This window comes from Pelobates fuscus, chromosome 6 (genome assembly GCF_036172605.1).
Source record: "Pelobates fuscus isolate aPelFus1 chromosome 6, aPelFus1.pri, whole genome shotgun sequence".
Lineage (NCBI taxonomy): Eukaryota > Metazoa > Chordata > Amphibia > Anura > Pelobatidae > Pelobates > Pelobates fuscus.
In genome coordinates, this window is record NC_086322.1 from 121,768,654 (window position 1) to 121,792,766 (window position 24,113).

General features: G+C 41.4%; 1 protein-coding gene across 1 annotated transcript in view; it reads right to left on the bottom strand.

Moving 5' to 3' along the window:
- Positions 1 to 23,816, bottom strand: part of TMA16 (translation machinery associated 16 homolog) — a 60,825-nt gene extending 37,009 nt beyond the window's left edge. Inside the window, exons 1-3 of the mRNA XM_063458207.1 lie at positions 23,702 to 23,816; positions 2,488 to 2,597; positions 1,079 to 1,116 (exon numbers count right to left, since the gene is read on the bottom strand). Of these exons, the coding sequence (XP_063314277.1) occupies positions 1,079 to 1,116; positions 2,488 to 2,597; positions 23,702 to 23,704 (151 nt within the window). The 5' untranslated portion in view covers positions 23,705 to 23,816. The remainder of the gene's footprint in view (positions 1 to 1,078; positions 1,117 to 2,487; positions 2,598 to 23,701) is intronic.
- Between the last annotated feature and the right edge of the window lie 297 nt (positions 23,817 to 24,113).

Genomic DNA, 24,113 nt, shown 5'->3' on the forward strand with positions numbered 1-24,113 from the left:
TATAGGTTTACCAGCAAGGTCCCTAAATTCTGTATATATGAAAATTTCTAAAATATATGTATCACCAGGTCTACGACATGGTGGTGGATTTTTCAGGATCCCTGGTGGTTTAGTGGGGATCATGTTCCCTAGCATTTTAGATGGGAAGCGTGAGGTCTGCATCTTTCAGTGAGTCAGATTGCATTCTGGAAATTCCAGTGGCTGCGTTATGACTGACAAGAGAGCACAGGACCAAGAGGAAGCAATTAGTGAAGTCTGCACCAACTGAAGGTACAGATGCAAAGCATGCCACAGGCGTCTAGGGATATATTTGTATGTATATTTTTAAACACATACATACAAGGCACAACATTTCCAATCAACACTAGTCATTGATGAGTAGAAATTCACTTCAGATGAATATGCTGTGTCGAGTAACTTTTACAGCTCTATAATCACTCCCTCACAGTCTGGATTCTGGCCTGCATTTTAACACTCTAAATGCTAGGATGGCGAGGAAGCAATTACGGAGGTCTGCAACCACTGAAGGTGAAAACATTAACTTCAGCACTGAACCATCAAGGAACAGGACCCCTGCTACGCAACCAGGCGATATGATCCCTCCATTGGATCATCAGGGAACCAGGACTCCTGCTGAACCACCGGTGATCATACCCCTGGCCTGCAGAAAGTCGAGTGGGAGGGGGCTAAACCGAGCACCACCACACACAAAGACACATCACGTACAGAAAAGACACATCACATGCAGCCAGAACACGCCCACTCTACATACAGCTAACATACACGCACATTACCGCAGACATTTCATAGAGCCAGCACACACACAAACAACATTTCAGGATATATACACCTCCCCCAAAATGGGGTACATTGACATTGTAGAAAGGTTGTGCAATGTATGATCATATACTGTAACTAAATCCGCACAATTTTTGTGTTTTAAAAACCTATTACAGTTTGTGAGATTTAAAGTTCGTTTTGATGGATTCTGTATGATATATATATATGTATATATATATACACACACACACACATTATACTTACTATATAAATATAAAAGGAAAAACATTGTACTTACCAATGATGTTTAGTCTTAAAGCTTTTTCATTTTTTAACCTTTGTAAAGACAAATCATTACATAAATAAATCCCAATTAAAATGTTCAAGGTGGTTACAATAACTAACTTAACTGGCATATTTTCCTTGAAATAAAAATGTTTTTATTCAGGATATATAAAAATAAGCTAATATTTTGCAATATATAATTTGAGGTTTTTCAAATTAGATGTGCACATGGAGAGAGAAAATATATAATACATACAAGGTAACACAAACATTTTTAAACAAATATTAAACATTGTAATTAAAAGTATATTAAACACAACATATGTATATCAATGTACAATTATCCAAATGAGTTCAGATATATACCGTATTTATTGGCGTATAACACGCACTTTTTCTCCCTGAAAATAGGGGGCAAATGATGTGTGCGTGTTATACGCCGATATACATATTTTTCGCTCCATAAGACGCACTTTTTTTCCCCTCAAAAGTGAGGGGAAATGTCTGTGCGTCTTATGGAGCGAATGTGAAGGTTTACTTACCTGTCTTGAAGCGTGGGCCGGTGTTCAGCGCGCACCGCGGTACTGGAACTTCAATTTCAGGTTCCGGTTTCCGGCGGGACTGAAAGGAAGTGTGCACTCAGTGTTCACACTTCCTTTCAGTCCCGCCGGAAACCGGAACCTGAAATTGAAGTTCCAGTACCGCGGTGCGTGCTGTGAAGCCGGCCTACGCTTCAAGACAGGCAAGTAATTATGGGACAAGGGGAGGGAAAGTGCACTATGGGACAAGGGGAGGGGGGAAACTATGGGAGGGGGGAGAACACTATGGGTTGAGGGGGAACACTATGGGAGGGGGTGGAAAATACTATGGGGGGGGGGGAGAATACTATGGGATGAGGGTGGGGGAACACTATGGGAGGTGGGGAAATTTCCTTCTTAAAATTAGGTGCGTGTTATACGCCGGGGCGTGTTATACGCCGGGGCGTGTTATACGCCGATAAATACGGTAGTTTGTGAAAATACTTTTAAAGATTGTTATTTCGTGTTCAATTTGTTTTTGTTTTTAATGCTAACTTTCTAAAATCATATATATTTTTTCTTTGTATAGTATATATGACGCTTCAACTTTCCATGTTTACGGCTGTTCAATAATATATAACACTGGTTATCCATATAGATGAGATTTAAGTAATTTGTTCTCAATACATATTCTGCAATAGTTTATAGCATCACTTTAAGGCAGAGGAACCAGCTATTAAATCTGAACACACAGAGGTTGCTATTTGTTTACAAAAAGGTATTACCATTTGCTTTACAAAAGATACTTTAAAACATGAATAAGCCAGTTTCAGATAGGCTTTTATTGCAAAACAAGAAAATCATATAAGGGAGTTAAGGTGTAGGTCTGCTAAATATATCTTACTTTTCCTTTCTGTCCTGTTTATGGCCTTCCCGTGCAAGCTGTGCAGCTTTCCTACTGTATGGATGGATCACTTTGTTTTCCGGCTTTCCCTTATTCTGTGGTGCTTTTGGCTGGAGATCAAAACAACAGTAAAATATACATTTGTTTAAAAATAAAAAACATCCTCCATAAAGGGAATTCTAGGAGGGACTACAGAATAAAGATATGGCACAATCAAAAGTTACTACCAGCCTGGAATTTTCTCAATAGGATACTGCAGCAAAACAAATAAAAAGTTAGCTAAAAGTAAAAATGTTATTTAAAAGAAAAAAATGAATTTAGAAAAAGAAAAATCAGATGTTATGGTTTTGTTTATTGCTGTAAAAATAGACACCTGCTATTTGAACTGTACAGTGAATGTTCTAATGTACCAAACATCACAATTCAAAATTTGTAGCAGGTGCTCTATCAATTACCGTATATACTTGAGTAAAAGCCGCCCCTAATTTTACCCCAAAAAACTGGGAAAATGTATTGACTCGAGTATAAGACTAGGGTGGGAAATGCAGCAGCTACTGGTAAATTACTAAATAAAATTAGATCATAAAAAAATTATATTAATTGAATATTTATTTACAGTGTGTGTATATAATGAATGCAGTGTGTGTATGTGCATGAGTGCAGTGTGTGTGTGTGCATGAGTGCAGTGTGTGTGTGTGCATGAGTGCAGTGTGTGTGTGCATGAGTGCAGTGTGTGTGTGCATGAGTGCAGTGTGTGTGTGCATGAGTGCAGTGTGTGTGTGCATGAGTGCAGTGTGTGTGTGCATGAGTGCAGTGTGTGTGTGCATGAGTGCAGTGTGTGTGTGCATGAGTGCAGTGTGTGTGTGCATGAGTGCAGTGTGTGTGTGCAGTGTGTGTGTGTGCACGAGTGCAGTGTGTGTGTGTGCATGAGTGCAGTGTGTGTGTGCATGAGTGCAGTGTGTGTGTGTGCATGAGTGCAGTGTGTGTGTGCATGAGTGCAGTGTGTGTGTGCATGAGTGCAGTGTGTGTGTGCATGAGTGCAGTGTGTGTGCATGAGTGCAGGGTGTGTGTGCATGAGTGCAGGGTGTGTGTGCATGAGTGCAGGGTGTGTGTGCATGAGTGCAGGGTGTGTGTGCATGAGTGCAGGGTGTGTGTGCATGAGTGCAGTGTGTGTGTGCATGAGTGCAGTGTGTGTGCATGAGTGCAGTGTGTGTGCATGAGTGCAGTGTGTGTAGTGTGTATGTATGAATGCAGTGTGTGTATGAGTGCAGTGTGTATGAATGCAGTGTGTGTGTATGAGTGCAGTGTGTGTGTATGAGTGCAGTGTGTGTGTGTATGAATGCAGTGTGTGTGTGTATGAATGCAGTGTGTGTGTGTATGAATGCAGTGTGTGTGTGTATGCAGTGTGTGTGTGTATGCAGTGTGTATGAATGCAGTGTGTATGAATGCAGTGTGTATGAATGCAGTGTGTATGAATGCAGTGTGTATGAATGCAGTGTGTATGAATGCAGTGTGTATGAATGCAGTGTGTATGAATGCAGTGTGTGAATGCAGTGTGTGTGTGAATGCAGTGTGTGTGTGTGAATGCAGTGTGTATGTGTATGAGGTGGGAATTTTTAATATATTTTTTTATAATTATTAATTTTATTTTATTTTTGTTATATTATTGTTTTTTTCATTATTATTATTTTTTTAGTTTTTTTTAATATTATTTTTATTTTTTCCGTCCCCCCTCCCTGCTTGATATATGGCAGGGAGGGGAGCTCTCCTTCCCTGGTGTCCAGTGGCATTGGCAGTTCAGTGGGGGGAGGGGGGCTGGCAGAGTTTACTTACCTCTCCTGCAGCTCCTGTCAGCTCCCGTCTCCTCCGCGCCGGTCCGTGCAGCTCTTCTGTCAGCTCACACTGTAAGTCTCGCGAGAGCCGCACTATGACCCCGCGGCTCTCGCGAGACTAACACTGGGAGCTGACAGAGGTGCTGAACGGACCGGCACGGAGGAGAAGGGAGCTGACAGGAGCTGCAGGAGAGGTAAGCGCTCGCTGCCAGCCCCTGTCTGTATTATGGCAATGTAAATTGCCATAATACAGACACTGACTCGAGTATAAGCCGAGTTGGGGTTTTTCAGCACAAAAAATGTGCTGAAAAACTCGGCTTATACTCTAGTATATACGGTAATCCTAATTTACACATGTTTATGAGGAGCAGTCGGTAGATAGATCCCTAGCTGTTGTACAACCCCCAACTCCCAAGATAATTTTCCATCCTTAAACTGGCAAAGCATTAAGATTGTTGAGTTCTTTAACAGCTGGGGACTACCTTTTGGCCACCCATGCTATTATCCATAAATTACTAATGCCACCCAGGCTATTTACATGATTCACTAATTTCCAATAGAGGACTATTTCTTCGTCTCTCATAACCTAATGGTGCAAGCACATGCAATGGTTAATAGCTTATATATATAATGAATACATAATAACGTGTGCTTGGCTTAACTTTGATTAACTTATCAGGTAACACTACACTGTAAATCCTAATGGCCTTGTATACCTATCCTAGTTTTGATGTAGGATACTTTCAAAAAGTGTTTTTATGACCACAGAAAGTATACAAATAGCAAAAACAATGCATAAGATATGTAGCAGCTCTATCTTGGAATACAACTTCAGAAAAATGCTGTAAAGACTTCAAATATCACAGGGCGTGCCAAGATAAAGATCTAGGATTCAAATTATTATTGGAAGTAAAACAAATACATCCATTAATATGCTTTGATGCTGTGTAAAGTAGAATGTTACTTTTGTTCAAACTATACACAACATGTTCCTACTAAGCACAATTAATATTATTACTGGCATTTATAAAGCACCAGCATGTTCCACAGTGCTGTACAATTGGGAAAAAGACAATCTTTTATTTTTATGCACTGGGCACGGACCACGGACCAATTTTCGCACCGGGCCCCATAGGTCATGTGTACGCCACTGTAGGCAATAATGACTTTTACTCTAGATAAAGTGTCCTATTCTTAATCTTCTTCCTCCTGGGCCATTGCTTAGAAGCGACAGAAAATGGCTGTAGAACACAATGCAGTCTGTGCATGCATTCTATGTATAAGACTTGCCTGCTCCACATGGCTGTCTCCTAGGTCAGTCTTTCCTGATTATCAGAGGATCACAGACACACTCAGCATGCATTCCACCAAGATTAGTGAAAGGATCATGGTAAAAAATACTAAGACGAGCTGAATGAAGGGTTAACGGACTGAATCCACAATAGAGCATATTAGAACCATTACATTGTCAATGGAGGAGCCCCAAACTTCACAGGATAAGAGAAGACACAGGGCTTCATTGGTGCTAGCTACCTGCCCAAAAGAACCAAAAGGAGAACAAAGTACAACTGCAGAAATACAACAGAAAAATTTACTATCAGGGACTAGAACAGCTGCATCCTGCCCATCTTAGCTCCTAAGAAATGGGGTCACTTGGGAAGTCTGAAGGTGAGACAGAAATGTGATAAAATGATATGTATAACAATAAAACCTAGATGAAGTATGAGTTCTAGAGAACCTATTAAATTAGTCATATAGAAATGAAAACCGTGATTGGTCCAATTTTATTATTCATTACTTTTTAACACATGATGGCCGCAAAACATATTTTTGTATATTGAAGTGTTAACACTTTTGGTTTCTGATGTTTACTCAGTATAACATTATCGACAAGCACAACTGAGGTGAAATGAGTCAGTACAGCTTGAGAGTGAATACTTGGCTTGCAACTAGTAGATGGCAACCTGCTATTTCTCAACCTGTCATCAATTAAATATAGCTGGAACATACAGTTAAAATACATGCCACACAAGTACCATAAAAATCAGATAACAAGTTGAGGGCACTTGGCAATAAAACAATTGTTCTTTCTTTTGTCTGTGAAAGGGTTAGAAATAAATAAGATGAACAAAAATGAGAGAAAAAAAAACAAAAACAAAAAAACAGATAAAAAAAAAAAAAAAAGAGTCTGTGTTACCTGAAATTATCTTTATATAAGTCAGTTTAAAGACAAATTCAAGCACAGAGGCACACCGTTTGTTTTAGACAAGAGACATTGAAGGTCCTGCTTCAATAAGGTTATATTCTAAAGCAAGGCTTGACAAATTTGTTGGGAATCTAGAAGCCAGTTAAAAAGTTAGGAGTTTCATTTAATTCACAACAAGAAATATGCAATTCTTAAAGGTACACTGTAGCGGAGTGCAGTATTAGAATCCACGATCTCCGCTGGTATTATCTAGCAGCTTTATTCAGAACTTCCAGTATTTATGCAAGTCCCCATGCAAGGGGTTTCCTTACTGACCTGGCAGGGGTGACACAGTAAGGGACTACATGGGGGACTTAACATTTGGAGCTTTTCTCCCATCAGGCACTGCTGCACGAGAGGGACACTCCTACTGAAATATACCGTTAAGTGGATTATCCCTCCGTGCAGCAGAACTGGCATTTTACATTTAAATGCACAACTTTCCCAATATTCGTGCTATTCAGACGAACGGACGTTCGGTAGATAGCTGGGGTCTGAGTGCATCTTTCGTATGAATGCCGCTGAGATCCCAGCTGAAACAACCGAACGCCGCACAAGATACATTTATTATTTAAATTCGTTTCAAAGTACCGAATACCAATGGGGACACATAATAGGGGAATACCGGAGCTCCCGAACGGTCTGGAAGTGCAGCGGTGTTCGTGTCGTCGAGCAGCCGTTTTTAGTTCCACGCGCTCGACGACAAAACACCGCTGGGGAAACAAAGAATCCAAGATGGCCGACCGCCGCGTGGTCGGTAGCCGAACGACGGCCACCTAGGAATACACTTAATTACCGATTGCAACATTGTTGCAATCGGTTAACGAGCGCCACACGTCTCTTAATGTGTGGTCTATCAGGGGGGCCCATATTCGTTTCACGAACAGCCCGGATAGGCGCTGTTCGTGAAACGAAGTGACTGAATGCTAGCGGCTTACGGCTGTTAGCATACGAATTACAATGGACACATAATACACAGCAGAAGACATATTTTACACAGCATACAATACAGACAACCTTTATGGCAAATAAAGTCCAGTGTTCCAGAAGTGGCTAGGTTTGCCACATACACTATTGTCACCAGAACCACTACAGCAGGGCTCAACAAATACCAGGCGCCAGGTCACCATGGCGACCAGGAAATTTGTCCTGGCGCCAGGGTTTTGTGAGCCTGTTCAGCCCCTGAGATTGGAGGTGGGCAGGCAGACGGACATTCGACTAATTGAGAGCTGAGGGAAGGAGGCAGGCCAGCGGCCGGCTGATTGAGGGAGGCAGCAAAGGAGCTCCCTTGCACGCCCTCCAGTGATGCCGGGGGCCGAATTTGATGTCATTCTGGCCCCGCATCACCAAACAGCACTCTAGGGAGCCAAGCAGAGAGAAGACGGCAGCCCCACAGGACCCCAGTGAAAGCTAATCCACTCCAGCTTTCCTAAAGGCAGGGAAACTGGGTGAGTTTAAAATAATAAAAGTCATGTTTTTGTGAGTGTGAGTTGCAGTGTGTGTGTGTATGTGTATGCCTGTCAGTGAGTGTGTATGTGTGTCTGAGTGAATGTGTGTGTGTGTATGTTAGTGAATGAGTGTGTGTGTGTGAGTGTGTGTGTCTCTGTCTGTGAGTGGAGGGGTGTATGTGTGTCTGTGAGTGGAGGGGTGTATGTGTGTCTGTGAGTGGAGGGGTGTATGTGTGTCTGTGAGTGGAGGGGTGTATGTGTGTCTGTGAGTGGAGGGGTGTATGCGTGTCTGAGTGGAGGGGTGTATGCGTGTCTGTGAGTGGAGGGGTGTATGTGTGTCTGTGAGTGGAGGGGTGTATGTGTGTCTGTGAGTGGAGGGGTGTATGTGTGTCTGTGAGTGGGGGGGTGTGTGTCTGTGAGTGGGGGGGGGTGTGTCTGTGAGTGGGGGGGTGTGTGTCTGTGAGTGGGGGGGTGTGTGTCTGTGAGTGGGGGGGTGTGTGTCTGTGAGTGGGGGGGTGTATGTGTGTCTGTGAGTGGAGGAGTGTATGTGTGTCTGTGAGTGGAGGAGTGTATGTGTGTCTGTGAGTGGGGGTGTATGTGTGTCTGTGAGTGGGGGGTGTATGTGTGTCTGTGAGTGGGGGGTGTATGTGTGTCTGTGAGTGGGGGGTGTATGTGTGTCTGTGAGTGGGGGGTGTATGTGTGTCTGTGAGTGGGGGGTGTATGTGTGTCTGTGAGTGGGGGGTGTATGTGTGTCTGTGAGTGGGGGGTGTATGTGTGTCTGTGAGTGGGGGGTGCGCAATCAACTTCTCCTCATAGAGATGCATTGAATCAATGCACCCCTATGGGAAGCACTTTTAGAGGCTGTCTGAGTGACTGTCACTAGAGGTGTTACCAATGTAAACTATACCTTTAGTCTGAAAAGTTAGTGTCTACATTGAAGGACAGTATATAGACTTCCGAACAACCACATTCAGCTGTAGTGGTTCTGGTGATTATAGTGTCCCTTTAAGAATTGTATGAAAAATCTGTATCCTCACTGTTTTATAGCTGGCTCCTAGATTTCAAGCACATTTGTCAAGCCCTGCACTACAGATTAAAGTAGTTGTTCTGGTGCCTGTAGCCTGTGCAGCCCAATGTAAACACTGCATTTTGAGAGAAAAGGAAGTGTTTACATTTCTGCCTAGTAAGACCTCTTGTGACAGTCACTCAGACAGCCACTAGAGAGTCCTGTGTACTGTGCAGTGTCTCCATGCTCTGCATGGAGATTTAAGAGGGATTGAGGGCCCTGCTCAATGAGCTTACATGCTAGAGGGAGTGGGGTATAGTGACACAAAAGGCAAGGGTAGGGTAGAAAGGTAGGTTGCTAGGATAGCATTAATTGAGGGCTTAGCGTTTTGTTTTGATGACAGTTTTTAGGAGAGGAGTCAGGGTGCGGGGAGGGAAAGCTGTTCACAGTTTAATTGATATGCTTTCCTAAAGATGTAAGTTTTCAAAGATTTTTTGAAGGAGTGGAGATTGGATGAGAGTCTAACAGGGAGGGCAAGGGTATCAGAGGCAGGAGTACAAACAGAGATTAGAAGTAGATCTCCGGCAGAGCTCGGGGGCGTAGATGGGACATATTTGTGTATTAGAAGGATAAGTAGGTGGGAACAGCATTGTGTAAAGATTTGTGTCAGCATCTTAAATTGAGCCCTATATCTTACGGGAAGCCAACGGAGGGACTGACAAAGGGGAAGGTGTGGGAGGCGCAGGCGGACAGGAAGATGAACCGCACTGTTGCATTAATTTTAGACTGTTACAGGGCAATTTGGGAACATGTAAGACCACTGAGAAGCGGATTATAGTAGTCAAGGCGAAAGAGGACAGCATCATGGACAAGCACCTTTGCCGTATCAGGTGTTAAATAGGGTCGGATGCGCGCAACGTTTTTAAAATGGAAGCGGCAGGATTTGGCGATTGATTTGACATTTGGAGTGAAGGAGAGGTCGGAATCAAAGAGAACACATAGGCAGTGAGCCTTAGAGGTAGAGCGGATGGCAGCACCATTGACCTGGAGGGACACAGACAAAGGAGAAGCAACATTTGAGGGTGGGAACACCAGAAGTTCTGTTTTGGACAGGTTGAGTTTAAGGAAATGAGCAGCCAACCAGTTGGAAATAGCAGAGAGGCAGTCAGAGACACGAGTCAAGAAGGGTGGTGAGAACAGATACATTTGCGTGTTCTCTGCATTGAAATGATACTGGATGCCAAAGGAGCGGATGAGTTTACCAAGGGAGACAGTGTGGATTCCGGACACTATAGTTTAAAAAAAAAAAACACAATTTATTTACCCCACCTTGTCCCTCGTGACATTACTCACATTTTTTTTCAGATTTGAGCCAGTCTCACCGCGGCTGGCCCCGCCCTGCCTCCTTGGCTGAGATCAACAAAAGGAAACATTGGGAGGCTATTATGCATGCATGGCAATATGCAATGTTGCGCAATCAACATTTCCTCATAGAGATGCATTGAATCAATGCATCTCTATGGGGAGCGTTCAGCGTCTTCATGCAGACTGTGGAGATGCTGAAAGTCAGAAGTGCACACTGTTTCTCTGAAAAGGCAGTGCTTGCATTAAAATGCCTGTAGGGACATACTATAAACACCAGAATAGCTGCAATGAACTATAGTTGTTATGGTGACTATAGTGTCCCTTTGAGACTCAACACCAAGATATATATATATATATACATATATATATCTCCTCTCTTGACCTCTCCACTGCTGTCCTACGTGTCACCAATTGCCTTTCTTCCATATCTGACTGGATGTCCTCCCACTTTCTGAAACTCAATCTCTCTAAAACTGAACTCCTTGTCTTTCCTCCTCATAACACTGACCCTCTTCTTTTGCTCTCCTTTCAAATTATTAGTACACACATCAGCACACTATATTGGCGTTATACTTGACTCTGGCCTCCCCTTTGAGCCTCACGTCCAGTCTGTCATCAAATCCTGTTGATTATACCTTGCCCGCACTTGCTACTAAGGAACTCGTCCATTCTCTAGTAATCTTTCGCATGGATTATTGTAAACCTCTCCTAACTGATCTTCCCAGAAGCTGTACCGCCCTGCTTCACTCGGTAATAAATGCTGCCATCAGACTGATTTTTCACTCCAGTCGCTCCTCTCACAACTCACCCCTCTGTCAGTCCTTGCATTAGCTTCCTATATCCTATAGGAGTCAATTTAAAGTATTAATCCATATTCTAGCCCCTCATATCTCTTCACTGATCCATAAATATGCCGCTTCTTGGTTTCTCCGCTCTGCCAAATTCATTCTCCTGTCTGCCGATCGCACCCGTACGGCCAACTCACACTTGCAGGACTTCTTGCTGGCAGTTCCCTTCCTTTGGAATAGCCTGCCTACCACCATCAGACTCTCCCATAGACTTCAATCCTTAAAACCCATCTCTTCAGGAAAGCTTATGGCCTTCCAGAATAGCCTCTACCTCACATACCTGTCCCTTGCGCTCTCCTGAAGGGCAACACTCTATTATCTCCTCCAGTTCTGCCTCACTCCCACCTTGTTTGATTGCCATCTCCTGTCCTATTGGGTTTTATAACCTACCTCTTCTAGACTGTAAGCTCGTTTGAGCAGGGTCCTCTTCGACCTATTGTTCCTGTACGTTTTTATACTTGTTTCATTTATTGTTAAAACTCACCCTCCTATAATATTGTAAAGCGCTACGGAATTTGTTGGCACTATATAAATGTCAATAATAATAAAAATAAGAGCTGTACATTTAGAGAGTTAGTCAGAGTAGAGCTAATCAACTGAAAGCATCAAATAGACACCTCAATAGGGCACTGACAGTTTATTTGTAATTTGCACATTATTTTGATGGATTCAGAGAGGATTCATAGAAATATTGTCCCCAGAGGTAAGTGATCACACTAAGACTATCACTGTAAAGCAGCTGGAGGGCTTCACTGTGATCATGTGATATACTTTATATTACTAAACAGCTGCACAAGTTTGGAAACAGTGCATGCCGGGATTAGCTGTCAATTGGTTATTGCTGGCTGTCCCTGTCCAGTAATAGAGAAGGATTGGCTTTGAGGTTGTCTGGTCAACCTGGGTGCCAATCAAGGTAATAATTTGCCTTAGCTGTCAGTTAAAGAACACTCCCAGAACAAATTAATCTCAAGAACACTATTATGGGAACAACAGTGTCATATCTATCACAGGCTAAACCAGTGATAGGTTAAGAGCATCAGCTGACACTCTCAGCCCATAACCAGCCTGGCAATCCTTCCTGACATTGAAATGAAAATGTTGAGATGTAGCGGATACCTATTTAAGTACAGTGAGCAATGGATTTGGATTACCCGTTTGATTTGGATAGACCTTCATATTCAAACAAGCTAGAAACAGGAGTTGATTAAAACTGTAGAAATGTAGGAGCTATGGTGCTTAGAGTAAGCCTTACAAAAAGAGGAATAAAACCTCCAAAAAGGAATAGTTAAAATGATTTAAAGAAAAAGAAGCAACCAATAACATATGTATGCTTCATATGGTTTCCATTAACCTTGTGTGTTTAGAGTATCCTTTTAATGCACATGCTATGCCTGAATATAGTGGCACAGCCAAAACATGGAAATAAAGCTAATCACATCACATTGTGCACATCAAGTGTTTTGTAATAATGAAGTGTGATTGTGGTCTTACAATATTTCTCAACAAAGTGTCTCTACCTGATTAAAGAAGCTCTGTCACACCCTCTACCCGAAATATTAGCATTCTATAAAGATAGAATCTTTATAATATACTCCTTTTGCCAGTGTTGAAATTTCACTGAAATTTACAAAGTTAAAGTTAGGAATACTTTGTTTCTGTATATTTCCTCCGCCTGACTTTCTTAGACTCTGGGCAGAACTACAGTGTTAATCCTGACAGCTATCACCAGCGACAGCTGCAGGAATTAGCTCAACCTATGTGACTGCTGGTGCAGACCCACCGGAACAAAATGCCCACGCAGGACAGGTTCAGGTAAGTAAAGTTTGTTTCTACCTGCCCCCTACTGGCAAATTCAGCAAAGTCACCAGACTGTGAAACTTTAACCCTTAGTTAGAGGGATGGCAAGTGTCCGAAATCTCTCTGCCCTCCAGAAGATGATTAACAGATTTCAAAGCTCTCTGTTCAAAACCTCAGTTCTACTCAAAGTTGGGGTTTTCAGATATTGTGGTTCAGGTATCAGCATTATTACGTACTCAAGAAAGCCTTTTTCTTAACGCCTACTTTCAGAAACCTTTTGCGTGCTTCCTGATTTACGTGTACATCACCTACCTATCAGGGTTATTTACCAAAGTTAGAATTGGTGGCGGGAATGTACTAGCATGAGAATCGCTGTCAATTCAAAGTGAATTTCACAATTTAGGCCAGTACAGCCAAATTAGAAACAATCTCCAAGTCAATTTTTTTATTTCTGATTGGCTTTATTAGCCTTAAACTTCAAATTCACTTTGAATTCCTGCAAATTAAATAAACAACCATGACAGTGCATTTCAAACGTAAGGCCAAAGAAGCTGAAGAGGATAAAAGGCGTTACATTTGAAAGCCACTTTCTAACGATTCTCACTTTAGGAAATAAACCTGTCCTGAAACCAACAACAAGATAGTATGATGAAGGTAACTTTAGGATTAGAAAAACTGCAAAAATGTTTTTTGCGTGCAAAATATATCAACCAGAACATGAAAGATCACAGCTTATAATTGGGGCCTAAAGCTATAAAATGCATACAAGCAGTGTTGCCTGGAGTAAAGCTTAAAAGTAAAGCTGACATCTAGCCATATTTTGAGAATTTAAGCATGCCAAAAGCAAACAATCAGAACATGAAAAATATATCTGAATAAGATGAAGTTGAATTCTCCAGAGATGATGAGCCTGTATCCATTTCTCAAAACAATAAATGAACAATTATATTGTGTGATACTGATAAACATTAAATTGCTAAATCCCAACTCCCAAAGTACAATATTTTGGCTGAAATGTTCTGTCAATCTCTGGCAATTCTGCAGCTATTCGATCCCAATACATTAACATCATCTTGATAGCGCGTTTTTTTTTTTTTTCTTCTGTCTGTCTTGCACATGATTAAAACCAAACTAGCTATCATCCTTCTTGACAAGTCCATTTCCATTTCAATTTGTAACCAGGCCGGTAAATACATCCATTCTGTCACTATGATTTATCGCGAAACAGGAAAAAACTCATTAGCAATTTAAGAATTTATTGTGGGACCGATGTGTTACCAACAGACTACAAGCAGGTTTCAAGCGTCAGAACATGAATTTGATTTAAAAAGCAAAATGTAAAACAAAACCAGAAATATGAAAATATACAAAGGTAATGTACTTGATCTGTCACCTGGTGATCTTTAGAGAACACTGTAAATTTAGACCCTCTGACAGCACTAAGTATATGAAATGCAATGATGATCAAAGTATTTTCTCTTGCATTTTAGTGTTCTGCTATGTTGTTACCATAGTAGCGGTACTTGCCTCTCAGGATTGTCGTTACCAAGGAATAGAACTAAGGAGCCCTGTATTAAAGAGATGTCTAACATTTGTGCAGATATGTATATTAAATTAAGACTTTCCTAGATTTTTAAATGTCTCACTACTGAAGCATTCCCCAGTTTCTTCAGCAGGCTAGATGTGTAGATATGTAAAGAGGTATAAAAAAAAGTTTTAAAAAAAATGAGAAGTGTAGAGCCCTATAAAATAAAATAAATACAAAACAAAACCCAATGTAATAAACCACCAAATCCCAGGGAACTATGAGCACTACCAGATTCAGATGCCTGCTATAGGAGGTCTTATGACCTTCTCTTACCTTGCATGATACGATGATATTTCACTAAAGTAACACTATAAAGTCAGGAATGCAAACATATATTTCTTACCCTATAGTGCTATTATCTAGCCACACTGGCCCCCTAAATAGAGTAAAATTGTACCTTTATTTCAAACTGCTGGTGCAGGCTATGGCCCCTGATTTGCCTCCCTGGCTGACATCATCATAAGTGATGATTTTAGCAAATCACAACGCTTTCACATATGAAAGCTTTGAATTAGCTGAGATTGTCAATTCTGATGATCTCAGCCAAGGAGGCGGGCCAGTGGATGGAGTTAAATGCCCCTGGCCAATCACTATCTCCCCATAGAGATGCACTGAATGAATGCATCTCTATGAGGAAATCTCAATGTCTCAATGCAGAAGGTGGAGACGTTAGTAGCCATCTGAGGAGTGAAGAAGAGCTGCATGCTGGAAAAAGCTAATTAACCCCTTCCCGACCAATAACGGAAATTTTCCGTCAAGCTTGCATTAAGGCACAATATGATATACCCTGGACTGTCTACTTTTACAAATGGTAGGCCTTTGTGCCAAAGACATACAATGGTGGTATCGTTGTGCTCAGCAGATGTAGCTGAACACAAAATTAGGTTTTGTACAGGAAAAGTAAACACCAACTTTATGAAATACACATGAGAAGTTCTTTGTTATAGGTTTGTGTGTCAAAAAAAAAAAAATACATTTTAGTCCAATATTTATCAGAGATTGGCTGTGAAATGGCTATGTGGCTAGTGGCTACTAAAAAAGACTGGACATACCCCATTTGCAATACCTTGGGTTGTCTACTTTTACAAATGGTATGCCATCATGGGGGTAATTTTCATTCCTGGGCTACCATACGGTCTCAAAGGCAACATAACCAACCTGGCGAATTTCAATGTGAAGAAACTGAAACGTAAGCCGTATATTTGACTGTAACTTTTGAAAACACCATAAAACCTGTACATGAGGGGTACTGTTATACTCGGGAGACTTCGCTGAACACAAATATTAGTGTTTCAAAACAGTAAAACGTATCACAACAATTATATCGTCCGTGTAAGTGCCATTTGTGTGTGAAAAATGCAAAAAATGACACTTTTACTGACAATATCGTCGTTGTTATACATTTTACTGTTTTGAAACACTAATATTTGTGCTCAGCTAAGTCTTCCGAGTAAAACAGTACCCCCCCTGTACAGGTTTTATGGTGTCTTGGAAAGTTACAGGGTTAAATATAGTGCTAGCAAATTAAATTCCCTGGATTTTTGGCCTGGGTTGTCAGGCAAGTCCCGCTAATTGTAATTAATAAAATGGCCTAATTATAAAATTTTATTACATAAATATATACGTAGAATTATTATATAGATATATATATATATATATAATTTTTTGTATTATTTGTATTTATATATAGGTATATTCAAAATAAAAATAATATTTATTACATACATTTTTAAAATCAATATGATACATACAGTATATAGGTGAGTCCAAAACGCGTTTTGCCGATTCCGTTCGGCTTTCTCAATTGTAATAAATATTATTTTTATTTTGAATACATATATTTGGTGCATCTTCTATCCTGCCAAAGAGGGAAGGAGTTATCCCAAAAGGACTCATATGCCCATTTACTTAGAGCCAGGTTACAGGCTCTCACCCAGGTGAGAAGCAATCTTCATTTTTATATGCATGTTTGTGTTTTGTCATCATAAGGATTTCAACACCAGGGCGAGTTTTCCCTGTTCTCTCTCTTTTTATTTTTGAGGAGTACATCTCATTTGGATTCAAAGGTGTGTGTCACCTTAAGGACACAAAGCGAGAGTGATTAGAGCCAATCCTCAATAGGCTCTGAACCACGTGAGTGCTTCCTATTATATGGTGTACAACTATGTCTTTTATTAAAGAGTACACTATATATCTCACTGTTACTTACCTTTGTAGCAGCTCCGGTCAGCTCCCTTCACCTCCGAGTGTAAATCTTGCGGTCTGCGTGCTGCGCGGAGCGTTGCTACGGTAACCCGTGTCAAGGATTTGATGGGCGCGGGTCGCTGACAGGGGAGCTGCACGGAGGTGAAGGGAGCTGACCGGTGCTGCTACAAAAGGTAAGTAACAGCTTGCTGCCAGCCCCCAACAGGACCGCCAGGCTTGTAATGAGCCCGGCGGTCCTGGTCTGTATTATGGCAATGTAAGTTGCCATAATACAGACCTTGACTCGAGTGTAAGTCGAGTGGGGCTTTTTCAGCAAACAAATGTGCTGAAAAACTCGACTTATACTCGAGTATATACGGTATATATAAATATATATATTTAAAATTATACATATATTTAATCAATATCATTGTACGTGTATTTTGATATTAATATATATATTAATATTAAAACACACTTAGACAGTATGTGTGTGTGTGTGTATATATATATATATATACACACACACACACACACACACACACATATAATAAATATATATATGATTTAAGTATATATTATTTATCTTTACACTGTTTTTAACATTTATTATTTTATTTTCAGACAGCAGGGGGAGTACCTGTCCTTTCAGGCACTTCCCCTGCTGGCAATGCCTTGGAGGGCCATGCCGTACATGTGATCGTGAGGTCCTCGCAAGAACCTCGCGATCACATGACCCAGGGGGGCCGAACAGGACAGAGGGGGACTCCCTGGGCTCCCAGGTAAGTCCCCATACCGCGTTCGCCGGCGACCGGGAAAGTACCAAGGACGGTTTGGGCGTTCTATGCTACCCTCCGGCATTTAGAGCCGGTTCACTAAGGAAGGCACAGAACGCCCGCCGTCCTTAAGGGGTTAAAAGGACTCTCCAGTGTCAGGAAAACAAACCGTTTTCCTGGCACTGCAGGTCCCCTCTCCCTCCCACCTCCCATCCCAGGTTGCTGAGGGGGTTAAAACCCCTTCAGTGACTTACCAGTATCCAGCGCCGATGTCCCTCGGCGCTGGGTCAAGCTCCGCCAACTCTCCTCCCCCGCCGACGTCAGCCGGCGGGGGAGACCTACTGCTCATCAATTGCCATGCACGCACGGCAATGGCCACGTGCGCATTACACCGCCCCATAGGAAAGCATTATTCAATGCTTTCCTATGTGGATTCCGGCGAAGCTGGAGGTCCTCATGCTTCCGGCTTCTTAAGTGTTTTAAGAACCCGGAAGCTAACCATCTTAGGCAATTAGTGCAGTTTATGATGTTACATCAATTCAAAGCCCCTTATTTTCCTTAAAAAAAACTGTATATAAAATATGTTGGTGCAATAAAATAGTAAAATGCAAATTGCAGTTGAACGCAAACAGCAAAAAATTTGAAAATTACTTGTGTCCTTAACCCCTTAAGGACCAAACTTCTGGAATAAAAGGGAATTATGACATGTCACACATGTCATGTGTCCTTAAGGGGTTAAAGGGACACTCCAGGCACCCACTTCTGCCCATTGGAGTGGTCTGGGTGCCAACTCCCACTACTCTTAACCCTGCAAGTGTAATTATTGCATTTTTTTTATAAACTGCAATGATTACCTTGCAGGGTTAACTCCACCTCTAGTGGCTGTCTACTAGACAGCCACTAGAGGTCACTTCCTGCTCTATAGCACAGGAAACCTGTGCTAGAGCGTCGCTGGACGTCCTCACGCTTTGTGAGGACCTCCAGCGTCGCTCAAATCCCCATAGTAAAGCATTACAATTATTTTTCAATGCTTTCCTAAGGGGAGCGCTAATGCGCATGCGCGGCATTGCCGCGCATGCGCATTAGGTCTCCTCGGCCGGTGGGCGGGATCAGTCTCGCCCACCGGCCGACGCAATGGAGAGGAGGAGTGTCGCGGAGGAGGAGACAGCGGCGAGGGACATCGCCGCTGCCTCAGGTAAGTGACTGAAGGGGTTTTCACCCCTTCAGTACCTGGGGATTGGTGGGTGGGAGGGAGGGGGACCCTCCAGTGCCAGGAAAACGGATCGTTTTCCTGGCACTGGAGATTCCCTTTAAGTGCAAGACAAGCTTTTGAATCTGTGTCCTTAAGGGGTTAAAAGGCTTTTTTTTTATTATTGTTATTTGTATGGGAGTCTTTATGACTAGGGACAGAAATACTAAAGCATTAGGAATACAGGTTAGTGTTCCTTTAATCATTTTTACACATCCAGTGTAATAAAAGAAAAAGAACTCAAAATATATTCACATATCAGTCCTGATTGCAATATACCCAATGTGTAGGAACTAAATATTTTTTGGGTAGTTAAAGGGACACTGTAGGCACCCAGACCACTTCAGCTTTTTTTTTTTTTTTTTTTTAACTGCAATAATTACTTTCCAGGTTTAACTCCACTTTCGGCTTGGTCACCAGACTGACACTGGACGTCCACACGCTCTGCATGAGGACATCCAGCGTCACCCGAAACCCAATAGAAAAGCATTATACAATGCTTTTGTATGGGGGAAGACCGAATGCAAGCGCATTAGGTCCCCTGCAGACTAATGTCAGTGGGTGAGGAGTGGAGGCGCTGCCTGAACCAGCGCCAAGGAAATCAATGCCGGATTTCAGGTAAGTAACAGAAGGGGAAAACAAATTGATTTTGTTTTCCTGGCACTATAGTTTCCCTTTAAGGATAACTCAATATCAACCCTACACCTAAGCCTTTGAGAGCTGCATACAGGTCATCTGTCTATCTGAGGCCACTAAAAATGGCCCAGGAGAGGGGAAATATAGGTATCGACTGATAACTGGGACTCTTTGGTGTGTCACAAAACAACACTTGTGAGATAAGTAAAAAAGGGAAAGATAGATCCCTATTGGGAAAATAGGTACCTGGAAACCCTATAAATATACTCTAGTTAAATAACCAGTCCGTGAAAAGATTAGATCTTGTAGTTGATCATTGTTTTAAATTAGATACAGGCAGAAAAAAAAAGTCTTGTATATTAAATTTAAATACTACAAATATCTAAATTAGTAGACTTATTCCTTGGTCCAGTGGGAAAATGTAGTGAGACGTTTGATGGAAAGAACTTACTAGTCTTAAAATATCATTTGAATTTAAATTGCACATTAGAGAGCCACTAGATCCATTCAGCAGAGGGCAAAAGTCAAATAATACTCGAGGCAGTTAGCTGCAGAAACACATCAAGTTGATTATTTATACCAGCTGAAATACTGACAGTAAGAAATTGACACTATTGAGGTATTAAAACAGACTGTAGATATTAAATACAAAGTAGTTACAGCCCAAGGAAATCCCTGGGGCAATGTATTAGACACAGCATCAAGTTGTTAAAATGTTGCAACTCCAATGTTAGCAGCAACAGTGTCTTACCCTCACTGCTGAAAGTAGGTACTCGACTAGCAATTGTACTTTATTACATTACCGAATATTCGATCATCAAACAACTCACAAAGCCTAGATTCGAATAGTGAGAAGTCAGGGAATACAAAAATAAAAGGTTCCATTTTGTGGGTTGATTCTCGATCTATAAACCACCCCTGCTGTATACTGCTTCGAGGCTGTCCCCTAAACTAAATTGCACACAAACTGAATAAAGATTGTCTTATAAGTAGAGAAAGGTATCCAAATAACTATCTAAAATAAGAGACAGCGTTTGCTGGACGCGGGTTTCAGCACCGAAATGTGCCTTTTTCAAGAGCCGGACCGAATACTTGAGCCACAGACATTTTTATATGGATGATAGGGACAGACCCTCGTTACGGCAAATGAGTAGAGTGTATGATGAGAGCGCCACGTCTAGAATGGGTGGAGCCCAAGTGCAAATCAGGAGGTGTTTTCTGGTGAAGGGATGAAGTCTGCCTTATTATTAATGAGAGGGAACTCCCCATACAGGGTCGGATCCAAGTGCAAGTAAGGGGGTGTTCTCTGGTAAAGAGATAACTGAAGGGAGCCGGCTTTACTATTAGTGAGTAGAAACTCCCCATACGGGGGCGGAGCCTTGACTAATGAGACTTTGCGCAGTAGTAACAAATCTATGGAGAAGATATACTTGATCATCAGCCATCAAAAATGTCACCCACTAGTTCCATCTTCAATATGATGTACAGCCAAAACACTATTGTGTTAGATGGATAATGTATCAAATTATACCCACATCTCAAAAATCACTCATCCATATAAACTAACTGGACCTATACCCACAGAGGTTCATTAGATGTCTTCCAGGAGACTCTCAATGACATTGTAAAGCACAATACAGTATATGAATTAAGTGGCTTCCTTTTAGATCCCTTGTATGTATTTTAGGGTTTCATTTATTATTATTTATTCATCCCTATGTAGCCTATATGTACAACCGGTATTATAGTATTACAGACTACTCATTAGAATTGCAGTTAGATGGCTGTACAGTGTGCATAAAGTGGATATAGATTACTCAGTATAAAAGCTGCATCTTATGTGTATATTTATTGTATACATTTTAAACATAGATTTCCACCTCCAGAGCTCAAGTTTTGACGGCAGTTTACTAATATATTATTACATAGCTTCTGCACAGGGGCCAAAAGGATTTTAGAGTCAATATAGTCCATAAAATATTTTTAGTAAGGACTGGATATCTATTCTGACAATAATTGAAACTACAAGCATTCCACCCAGCATTCCAAATGGAAAAAGATGGACACTTTAATTTTAGGTGTGTGATTGGGGGTGTGACCAGGGGCAGGGGTATTCTGAAAACCTTTAGGTGACATAAGGAAGACTAAAACATGAAGAATGCAAGTGTACATTCCCAACACTATAGTGCCCTAGTCAGTGGTGTATTTAGATTTTATGCTGCCCAAGGCATGACAAAACTCGGGCAGCCCTCCCCAATCTAAACTTCTCTTCCTTTTTAAAACCAACACACTCTTTGCCTGACATACACACGCCCTCACTGATGCATACACTCACTTACAGATGCACAGTCATTGGCACACACACTTTCACTGAAACACATACAAACTCATTGACAAACTTTGACAGGCACACATACAAACTCACTCACAGACACTTTAATTTTTTTTTTTTTTATTATTTCACTCGACCCAGTCTCCCTACCTTTGGGACTGCTGGCATGGAGTCTCTATTTCCCTGGAGTCCAGTGGTGCTGCTTGGCTGGGCGTGCTGTCAATGCAGGCATGCGAGGGAGCTCTGATCTTCCTGCTCAGCTCCCTCGCGCGCCTCTTACATAGTTACATAGCTGAAAAGAGACTTGCGTCCATCAAGTTCAGCCTTCCTCACATATGCTTTTGCTGTTGATCCAAAAGAAGGCAAAAAACCCAGTCTGAAGCGCTTCCAATTTTGCAACAAACTAGTAAAAAATTCCTTCTTGACCCCAAAATAGCAGTCAGATGTCTCCTTGGATCAAGCAGCTATTAGCCCACTAATTAAAAATTGTATCCCTGTATGTTATGTTTTTGCAAGTATTTATCCAATTGCAATTTAAACATCTGTATAGACTCTGACAAAACCACCTCTTCCGGCAATTAATTCCATATCCTTATTGCTCTTACTGTAAAAAAACCTTTTCTTTGCCTTAGATGAAATCTCCTTTCTTCCAGCCTAAATGTGTGACCTTGTGTCCTATGTATAGCCCTGTTTATGAATAAATTTCCAGATAATGGTTTGTACTGGCCCCGAATATATTTGTATAATGTTATCATATCCCCTCTAAGGCGCAGTTTTTCCAAACTGAAGAGATTTAAATTTTGTAACCTTTCTTCATAACTAAAATGCTCCATTCCTTTTATCAATTTTGTAGCTCGTCTCTGCACTTTTTCTAGTGCCATGATAACCTTCTTTAGAACAGTTGCCCAAAATTGCACAGCATATTCAAGGTGTGGTCTTACCAGCGATTTATAAAGAGGCCGAGGCCTGAGTGACATCATATTCCGGCTCTGGCATCACTGCGGGGCGCGAGGGAGCTGAGCAGGAAATGCTCAGGGGAGAGTGCTCCCACACCTCCCTACATGCCAGCCTCGGGGGGCCCTGAGGTGACCAGTCAACCAGCAAGCTCCTGAGCCCCCCAGGACAAGAAGCTGACATATCATTTGCCAAGGCGTTTGGATGGACGGCAAAAAAAGCAAATTCCTTGTCAGCCTCGCGCTAAATACAGCGCTGGCTCTAGTCACTGTTTTGGTGGCCGTACCCCCCTGCCAGGTTTAAAAAGGCCTATACTGTTCCTTTACTAATAATAATGTATACAACATGTAATTTTGAACAAGGACAATGTATCTTATTTACAGACTGATTTCAAAACATCTATTATCGTTTAACTTCCAACATGGCCAAAACAGCCGGGTCCTGAAGGGGTTAAAGACACATTACAGTGAATAGTATTGCTGTGGAGCTCTGTTTTACACTCAGACACACCAATAATATGGAGATCCTAGAACAAAATGGAACACAGGGATATGAGCCCCAACTTCGGATACTTGGGAGGCAAGAGATAAGTAGATATGGATATGAATATCTCCCTATTAAGGCTACATGTACATTCAACATTTATAAGACACTGATAATGTAAAAGAGGGTAGATAAATAGATGTATCTTTCACATTGTTGTCTCATTGAATTATGCCGCATTTTAAAAAGGTATTGAACCACTGATACATACAATTGTGTTGCAGCTAGGACGTGAATCACCGTTTGATTTTACAGAATAGCACACTGGACAGAATCATAGTTTTTACTTCGGGGAAGATAAACACAAGATACACATAGAATTGAGTTTCAGCATCAGCCTGATGTTCTTTTATGTACAGAATGGAGAGTTCGCACTGTGTTTTAACACAAAAATCCTATAGCACGACTCACCATTTTGAAGTTTTCCGATCGGCAAGAACTCCAAATCCACCCGATGTTTCCTTTACACTACAGAAATGTAACACACGTGGGTAGCTAGAATGTTAGGAGAGGCGTGCATCCTCAAACACAGTCCGACTCCAACAGAAACCCTGCTCGCATAGTTCCTATACAACTGCGTGTAGAGCAAAATGTGCGCACTATTTTATTAAATAAAACAAAATATTTCAAAATAAAACAAATAAAAATGGAATGATATACTTAAAGTATCACATTTTCCACCATGTTAAGACTAGCAGAAGCGGTATGAGTTTTAATTATTTGTAAATTATAATAAAACATGGAAATCATTAGCTACATTGCTTTTTTTTTGTACAACATTGTCATTACTAAACTTAATTTATGCTTCGGGAATCTTGGAAAA